We start from the raw sequence: 9,774 nt of genomic DNA on the forward strand, positions 1-9,774 counted from the left end.
TAATGATAAAAATAAAAATGATAATAATGATAAAAATAATAATAATAATAATAATAATAATAATAATAATAATGATAAAAATAAAAATAAAAATAATAATAATGATTATGATAATAATAATAAAAATAATAATAATAATAATAAATAATAGCAAAATAATAATGATAATAATGATAATAATAATAATAATAACAATAACAATAACAATAATAATAATAATAATAATAATAATGATAATAATAATAATAAATTGGACTTATATAGCGCCTTTCAAGAAACCCAAGGATGCTTTACAAAGAGGGCACACAAAATCATGCTGTTGGACTGATGTCAGGCTCTCCATAGTCTTTATTACTGATATTAGACTGAAGACAGATCCTTAATCAACACAATAACTGAACTATACTATTACACTGGCTGTGCAATATCAATACTACTCAGGTGTAATTCATAACGTGCAATGTCATTTTTCCACTTATGCAATTATGTTAATAATCTGTTTATTGTCAATACTGTATATATTGTTCCTATTTTTAATATTTCCTTCTATTTAAATTGTTCATATTTGATATGCCTGTCTACTGTGTTGTATCTTGATTTTAGTTTTTACTGATGCTTCTTGTTTCCCCTCAGTGGGACTAATGAAGGAATATCTGATCTGATCTTATCCCTCAGTTGCATAAAATTTTAGTCTTCAGTTTTCAGATTTAGCGACTAAAATCCTTCTTGAGTTTGGAAACAGAAGAAAAACACAAACAGTCCCGTTGGGATTTGAACCCGCAACCTTCAGACTGTGGAGCTTCTCTCCCAGCATCAACAGGTTTCAGTGTGTGAACTTTGTTTCTCTGCAGGTTGATGGATCTGAACTTTCTGCTGCTTCATCATCTTCGTCTCTCTCTGGTTCGTCGTGTTCATCGGCGCCGGAGACGATCCGGTGGATCGGCACGCCGACCGCCAACGTAGAGACGCGGGTTTGATCCCCGCCTGAGGTACGTCACACAGGAGTGTGAGTGTGATTTCATTCGTCGCTGCGTTCACAAACGTCATTTCACGTCGATTTCAAGCTGCGAATTTCTGAATTCCCACCATCGACCAACGAGCAGAGAACAGGTGAACCTCTCCACATAGACTTCAGTTCCTTCTGTTTTAGTTTGAGCTGATCTCACCTTTCCACAATAATTATTAATATTCATGAACTATCTGAATGATATGAGAGATTTTTAAGAGAAACAACCCGTTTATTTGTTTTACTTTAGTTTTAAATGAACCGGAGCTGCTGCCAGAGTTGGTCTCTCTTCACGACCTCCTGTAGCGGCTCAGGATCGGACCGACCTCCTGTAGCGGCTCAGGATCGGACAGACCTCCTGTAGCGGCTCAGGATCGGACAGACCTCCTGTAGCGGCTCAGGATCGGACAGACCTCCTGTAGCGGCTCAGGATCGGACCGACCTCCTGTAGCGGCTCAGGATCGGACAGACCTCCTGTAGCGGCTCAGGATCGGACAGACCTCCTGTAGCGGCTCAGGATCGGACCGACCTCCTGTAGCGGCTCAGGATCGGACAGACCTCCTGTAGCGGCTCAGGATCGGACCGACCTCCTGTAGCGGCTCAGGATCGGACAGACCTCTTGTAGCGGCTCAGGATCGGACAGACCTCCTGTAGCGGCTCAGGATCGGACAGACCTCCTGTAGCGGCTCAGGATCGGACGGACCTCCTGTAGCGGCTCAGGATCGGACGGACCTCCTGTAGCGGCTCAGGATCAGACAGACCTCCTGTAGCGGCTCAGGATCGGACGGACCTCCTGTAGCGGCTCAGGATCGGACGGACCTCCTGTAGCGGCTCAGGATCAGACAGACCTCCTGTAGCGGCTCAGGATCGGACGGACGACATCAAACGCTCTGAGGATCTCAGCTTCACTTCGACCTCCTGGAATTCAACACAACACTTCTTTATAAAGAAGATTTCACAATGAAGTTAACAAAGAAAGGTTCTATAGTGTTATAACCCCCCAATGACTACTAGAACGTCGTATAGGACCCCTAAATCCTCTTAAAGAACCTCTATAACCCCCAATGACCACTAGAACGTCTTAAAGGACCCCTAAATCCTCTTAAAGAACCTCTATAACCCCCAATGAACACTAGAACGTCTTAAAAGACCCCTTAAACCTCATAAATCCTGTAAACTGGGACGTGTGGACATGACCAGGGATTAGTTACCGATGAAAGAAACTTTCCCAGATGCGTTGATCCTCACAGAGATCCCAGCGACACCTTTGTAGAAGAGGCCAGGAAACAGCTCCGGTTCGTAACTGAGGAGAGAAAACACAGAACACCTGACTCCGGATCAGTCCTGATGGGACCCGCCTCTCAGAGGACTCGTCAGTAGCGCCGCGTACATTCAGATGTAACCCGCCAGTGTCTCCTGACCTGCAGGGCTCCCGGAGGGCCAGGTTCTCCAACTGGACCGGGAAGGTTCTGCAGCTGGCCATCATGTTGCAGATCTTGAAGTTCCTGAAGTGGACCGGGAAGCCCACCTTCAGCACGATGCGGCCGAACTTCCTGGCCGCCAGTCTGGACTGCTCGGCGCTGCATAAAACACACACAGGACACAGTGTCCTGAAAAGCATCTTGTTATCGGGGATGAGTCCAGACAGACGGGCGGACAGACCTCCTGGCTCCCGTACAGACAACTTTCCCAGATTTGTAGATCAGCGCTGTGGCCCGCGGCTCCCGGATCCTCATGATGAGGCCCTGGTAAACCTGGAACACCAGCAGAGGAACAACAGGCTGCTTTACAGCTGGATTCATAGATAACACGTTGATTTAAATAGTTCTCTAAAGATGTGTTCTCACTGTACCTGTGGTTTGTACTCTACGTTCCACGCCTTGCGAGCGATGAAGTGCAGGTCAAGAGTACAGCCCAGATCCACCGTAGAGACCACGTTCCTGCAGCGGACGACACATGAACGCAGCACGACACTTAGGACTCCAGATATAATGAGAGGGAACCTTAAAGCCTCTGACTCGGTCTGCCTGTAGAAACCCTTTGAGGAGGACCATGTGATGTGGTCAAAAGCTCCAGAAGAGCTACTAAATGAACCTTGTGGTGAGATTGTTTTTTGGAAACTACTGCTCTGTTTCTTTTTTCTTTTCTTTTTTTACATAAATGTTTTTTTATTTAATGAAATAAAATAATTTCCAATGCATATCTTTAAAACCAATAAAATATTATTATTATTAATAGTAGTAGTAGTAGTAGTAGTAATTATTTTATTAGTTATCATTTTATTATTGATCATTATTGATTATTGATTTCATTTTTAATTTGATCTATTTTTCAATTACTGTTTTTTTTTTGTTAATTTCCAATGCATTTCTTTAAATCCAATAACATTTGATCACAAAAAAATATTGTTTACAGTTTTCTTTTTTAGGGAGGCTATTATTATTATTATTATTATTATTATTATTGTTATTAATAATATTTTTATAATTATCAATTATTGTAATCATTTTATTATTGATCTTTTATTTATTTTTTAAATTGTATTTATTTTTCAATTACTGATTTTTTTGTTTATAATTTCCAATGCATGTCTTTAAATCCAATAAAATGTGATCACAAAAAAAATACTTCTTACTGATTTCTTTTGGGGGGGGGTATTATTATCATTCTTAGTAATAATTGTATTATTATTATTTAATTTATTTATTGTATCTGTTTTTAAATTAATGTTATTTGATAATAATTTTCAATGCATATCTTTAAAACCAATAAGATTTGATCACAAAAAAACACTGTTTATTGTTTGTTTTTTTAGCGGGGCTATTATTAATATTATCATCATTATTACTAATCATTTTATTATTGATCTTTTATTTATTTTTTATTTTATCTATTTTTCAATTACTGTTTTTTTTGTTCGTAAAAAAATACTGTTTTTCTTTTTGTGGGTGGGGGTGGTACTACTATCGTTCTTAGTAATACTTTTATTATTTTATTTAATTTATTTAATTTAATTTTTTATTAATTCATATTTATTATTATTATTTTATTTATTTATTTTATCTATTTTAAAATTAACGTTATTTGTTAAAAATGTCCAATGCATATCTTTAAAAACAATACAATTTGATCACAAAAAATACTCTCTTGTTTTTTAGGGAGGCTATTATTATTATTATTATTTTTATTTATATTTCTTTTAATATAATTTTTTGTAATAATTTTATTATTAATCTTTTATTTATTTATTTTTAATTACTGGGTTTTTTTTTTGTTTATAATTTCCAATGCAGATCTTTAAACCCAATAAAATTTTATCACAAAAAATACTGTTTACTGATTTGTTTTGGGGGGGGGGGGTATTATCATTATTAGTAATAATTTTATTATTTTTATTTTATTTATTTATTAATATATTTGTATGTTTTCCACATTTGTCTAAATTGACCTGGTGGTGACTTACTGTATCCGTGGGATGAGTTCTGCTTGCTGTGTCACCGGCGTCTCGGGTCTCACGGGTCGAACCAGCTCCAGCATGGTCGACCCTCCTGTGGGATTCTGGGAGATGTGTTTCTGACGGGTGATGCTGTCTGGTAACACAGTTCTACTCAGTCTGGTTGGTGTTTCTGTGACCTTCTGGTACAACGTCAGGAGCTCATCAGGCAGTAACCTGAAGAACGCCTCCTCCTCGTCATCCTCCTCCTCTTCCTCCTTCTCCTCCTCTTCATCCTCCGTCTCCATCTTGAAGTGCAACTTAAAGAATATTCTACTTGTTTCTTATAGTCAACAAGTCCCATAAAAAACCTAAAACAACGATGATTTCATCCTACTAACAAGCATCGATAGCACTTTATAATAACCAGCCTTTATATTAATAGTTAAAGCAAATTCATTTCATACTTATTTTAAGGTTAACAAACCATTATATATATACACCAAATATAATTAATAATGTTCACTAATTTCTAGGGATAATTTATTTTACTTTAACAATTTATTGTTGCACACATTATAATATTTGATATACTAAATTAAGTATTTGTTAATGGTTACGAAAATATTTGTAAAACATCTATAAACATTATTTGGATATTTATAACACTGTTAATGGTTAATAGTTGGTTTGTAAAATTATTTAATAAATGAATAAATATGTCATTAAATGTAGCAAAAATAATATTAAAAATAAATGTAGCAAGTAATTAATTAATAAAATGCGACATAAATTGATATTTCTGTTTTAATTTGCTTCTTTAATTATTTATCTTTGTATTAATTTCCTAATTTATTTGACCTTCCGTTTGATTTTCTCTTTTATTTACTTATGTATTTATTTGTTTTTATTTATTTTTTCATTTATTATTTTTTTATTTATTCATTTATTTATGCATTATATTTATTTTTTACTTATTTTGTATGTTTATAGATGTTTTACAAACAAATTTCTTAAATGTTTACAAATCATTAAGTAATCACTAACAAATACTTAATATAGTATATCAAATGTTATAATGACAATAATAATTATACCAAGCTGTTAATAAATAGTTTACTAATGTAATCAGAATGTAATTATTATATTCTCTTATCAGCTGTGATACAATATTTAATTTATAAACTAATTATTTCATATTACACAAACTAATGATAAAATAACAGAAATTATAGCATTACTAATAATTTGTAAACATTATTAATCATCATTTAATTGTTTGTTAACAGTAAAATCACATTTAACTGAGTTTAATTAACTATCAATTAACCATTTATGAATGTTGGTTATTATAAAGTACGTCTTCAGTAGGAACCAACGGACGACAGACAGGAAGTCAGACCGTACTGAGAGACGGACTAACACACATTGTTGGTTTGAGTCTCAACATGAGATTTTTCTTTACTCACATTTGCAATGAATTTATCAAAGTAGCTCTCCAACGCCGACTCGTCCATGACTGCAGAATATTTCAGGAGTTTGTTCTAAATAAACTAATATTAAAGTTATTCAGCTGACTCTCTCTGGGAAGTACGTGTAATATTCAGAGATATAAAACTGTTTAATATCTATGAGAATATTCACATAAATGTTTGCATTCAAACAGACAGGCCATTAGAATGCTGTTGCTACGTAAACACAAGCGGACAAAACTTCACATCACCTTGTTTCTTTTCAAAAGTTTGTGTTTTTTAGGCCTAAATGTTGAAAAAGCTAAGTTCTTCGTAAAACAAAAATGTTTTTTAAGAAGATTTTTATTATAGGTGCAAACTGACCTGCAACACCTGCTCTGTCTTTTCTTTTTTTAAATACTGTTTACCAATTTCTTTTTCAATTCATGTTTTTTTGGTAATAATTTACAATGCTTATCTTTAGAACCAATAAAGTTTGATCACAAAATAATACTGTTTACTGTTTTATTTTCTTAGGGGGGATATTCATATTATTATTATCATTGTTAGTAATCATTTTATTTATTTATTTATTTATTTATTTATTTATTCATTTATTTTTATATTTATTTATTTATTTATTTATTCATTTATTTATTTATTTATTCATTTATTTTTATATTTATTTATTTGATCTATTTTTCAATTCATGTTTTTTTGGTAATAATTTCCAATTCTTATCTTTAAAACCAATAAAATTTGATCAGAAAAAATACCGTTTACTGTTTTATTTGGTAGGGGGTATTATTACCATTATTAGTAATCATTTCATTATTTTTATTTTATTTGTTTATTTGATATATTTTTCGATTAATGTTTTTATTTTGTTAATTTCCAATGCAATTTCTTTTTTTGGGGGGTGGGGGGGTATTATTAGTTTTTAGTAATAATTTCATTATTTTTATTTTATTTATTTATTTCATGTTTTTTTTTATAATTTCCAATGCATATCTTTAAAACCAATACAATTTGATAACAAAGAAATACTGTTTACTGTGTTTTTTCTTTGGGGGGGGAGATATTATCATTATTGGTAATCATTTTACTATTTTGAAATAAATGAATAAATACAGCAAATTGTCTCAGTAGTGTTTATTTGGTGTTTTACTTATGTGTGGATTAGATAGATAGATAGATAGATAGATAGATAGATAGAGAGATAGAGAGATAGAGAGATAGATAGATAGATAGAGAGATAGAGAGATAGAGAGATAGAGAGATAGAGAGATAGATAGAGAGATAGATAGAGAGATAGAGAGATAGATAGAGAGATAGAGAGATAGAGAGATAGATAGATAGATAGATAGATAGATAGATAGAGAGATAGAGAGATAGATAGAGAGATAGAGAGATAGAGAGATAGATAGATAGATAGATGGATAGTAACTTTATTGATCCAGAGGGAAATTCAAGTTTCCAGCATCACAGTTCCATAGTGCAAAACATGTTAGTAAAAAGGCAGTAAAAACGTTAGTAGTGCAAAGTACAAAAAAATATACCAGATATAAAAATACAAGGCAGTCTGTTGAGTGTTCTGTCCTCTGCCACCGTCACCAGAGAGTTCAGCTCCATGCCGACCACAGAGCAGACCCGCCTGATCAGCTTGTCCAAAGCTAGTGAGTTCATTAGGATGATGGTGATTTATCATTATCTTTATTATTATTATTATTATTATTATTATTATTATTAAGACCCAAATACTGTTCAGATGTTCATTGTTCTACCAGCAGATGTGAGTATACTCAAGCAGAAAGAAATCCAGAGAATATATTATATATTTATTGTCCACAATAAATGCATGAATGCATAAATAAATGCGTGCATCTAAAAAAATAAAAAATAAAAAATAAGTGCATAAATAAATAATTTATAATTTATAATTTATTATTATTTTACGGGAGAGGGAGGAAGGGTGGAGGTGGGATGGAGGGATAGGATGGATAGAAGGAGGAGGGATGAAAAGAGAGGAGGAGAGATGGATGGAGGAGAGAGGGTGGAGAGGTGAGGGGGGGAGGAAGAGGGAGCTACTGGTGTCAACACCCAGCAGCCTTCTCCACCCGACTGTCCCCGTCACGTCTCTTTTTCATCTCCGCTTTCTCCCTCCTCTCTTTCTTTAGCATCTCCTTCTTGTGCATTTCCTCCAGTTGTGTCTGTCTATCCTCTGTTTCCCCCCTGCTAAAGACAAAACCACACTTCTTGTTCTTCTTGTTCAGTCTCAGACAGAGATCCTCAAGGACCTTGTTCTCATCCTGCAGCTTGATGAACTCCGTCTCCTGGCGTTGATGTCTTAAGGCCAGGTCGTTGTTCTCATCCTGCAGCTTGATGAACTCCGTCTCCTGGCGTTGATGTCTTAAGGCCAGGTCGTTGTTCTCATCCTGCAGCTTCCTGAACTCCGTCTCCTGGCGTTGATGTCTTAAGGCCAGGTCGTTGTTCTCATCCTGCAGCTTCCTGAACTCCGTCTCCTGGCGTTGATGTCTTAAGGCCAGGTCGTTGTTCTCATCCTGCAGCTTGATGAACTCCGTCTCCTGGCGTTGATGTCTTAAGGCCAGGTCGTTGTTCTCATCCTGAAGCTTGATGAACTCCGTCTCCTGGCGTTGATGTCTTAAGGCCAGGTCGGTGTTCTCATCCTGAAGCTTGATGAACTCCGTCTCCTGGCGTTGATGTCTTAAGGCCAGGTCGTTGTTCTCATCCTGCAGCTTGATGAACTCCGTCTCCTGGCGTTGATGTCTTAAGGCCAGGTCGTTGTTCTCATCCTGAAGCTTGATGAACTCCGTCTCCTGGCGTTGATGTCTTAAGGCCAGGTCGGTGTTCTCATCCTGAAGCTTGATGAACTCCGTCTCCTGGCGTTGATGTCTTAAGGCCAGGTCGTTGTTCTCATCCTGCAGCTTCCTGAACTCCGTCTCCTGGCGTTGATGTCTTAAGGCCAGGTCGTTGTTCTCATCCTGCAGCTTGATGAACTCCGTCTCCTGGCGTTGATGTCTTAAGGCCAGGTCGTTGTTCTCATCCTGCAGCTTCCTGAACTCCGTCTCCTGGCGTTGATGTCTTAAGGCCAGGTCGTTGTTCTCATCCTGCAGCTTGATGAACTCCGTCTCCTGGCGTTGATGTCTTAAGGCCAGGTCGTTGTTCTCATCCTGAAGCTTGATGAACTCCGTCTCCTGGCGTTGATGTCTTAAGGCCAGGTCGGTGTTCTCATCCTGAAGCTCGATGAACTCCGTCTCCTGGCGTTGATGTCTTAAGGCCAGGTCGGTGTTCACATCCTGCAGCTTGTTGAACTCCGTCTCCTGGCGTTGATGTCTTAAGGCCAGGTCGTTGTTCTCATCCTGCAGCTTCCTGAACTCCGTCTCCTGGCGTTGATGTCTTAAGGCCAGGTCGGTGTTCACATCCTGCAGCTTCCTGAACTCCGTCTCCTGGTGTTGATGTCTTAAGGCCAGGTCGGTGTTCACATCCTGCAGCTTCCTGAACTCCAACACGGAAGTCAACTTCTTGGCCAGCTCCTTTTGGAACCTTGATTCCAAAACTTGCATGTCCAAAGTGAATTTGTCCACCAGTTCTTTCTTCTCAATCTCCACCTGACTGAGTTTACTCTCCATCGCTTTTCTTTCGGTCTCCCAAGTCTGTTCTTTGGCGGCCAGGTCTTTTGCGGACCTGTCCTCCAGAGCTGTATATATCTCTTGCCAAGCTGTGGGATCTTCATGGTGGATCTTCTCTTGGCTCTTGAATGTCTCCTTGTTTTTTTGCCCGTCAAACTTCTTGTTCAGGCGCTTGAAGGATTCATTCTTGAGTTGAAGAGCTTACATGAGTTTGGAGATTTCTGTCTCCTTCTT

At 36.8% G+C, this 9,774-nt stretch overlaps 1 protein-coding gene across 16 annotated transcripts; it reads right to left on the reverse strand.

Annotated features, from left to right (window-relative positions):
• Positions 1–1,217: 1,217 nt before the first annotated feature.
• Positions 1,218–6,075, reverse strand: LOC119479062 (TATA-box-binding protein-like). 16 transcript variants are annotated; one of them, XM_037754261.1, is made up of 8 exons: positions 5,909–6,075; positions 4,470–4,759; positions 2,859–2,946; positions 2,669–2,760; positions 2,397–2,586; positions 2,218–2,309; positions 1,884–1,924; positions 1,218–1,361 (listed from the first exon to the last, which is right to left on the reverse strand). In XM_037754261.1, the coding sequence occupies exons 1-7, from the start codon at positions 5,954–5,956 to the stop codon at positions 1,912–1,914; spliced, it is 813 nt and encodes a 270-aa protein (XP_037610189.1). In that variant the 5' UTR covers positions 5,957–6,075; the 3' UTR covers positions 1,218–1,361; positions 1,884–1,911. The 16 variants fall into 16 exon arrangements, with proteins under 16 accessions (XP_037610189.1, XP_037610186.1, XP_037610180.1 ...); XM_037754258.1 differs by having other exon boundaries at positions 1,218–1,419; XM_037754252.1 differs by having other exon boundaries at positions 2,428–2,586; positions 5,909–6,071.
• Positions 6,076–9,774: the final 3,699 nt, after the last annotated feature.

The sequence above is a fragment of the Sebastes umbrosus genome, chromosome 20 (genome assembly GCF_015220745.1).
Source record: "Sebastes umbrosus isolate fSebUmb1 chromosome 20, fSebUmb1.pri, whole genome shotgun sequence".
NCBI lineage: Eukaryota > Metazoa > Chordata > Actinopteri > Perciformes > Sebastidae > Sebastes > Sebastes umbrosus.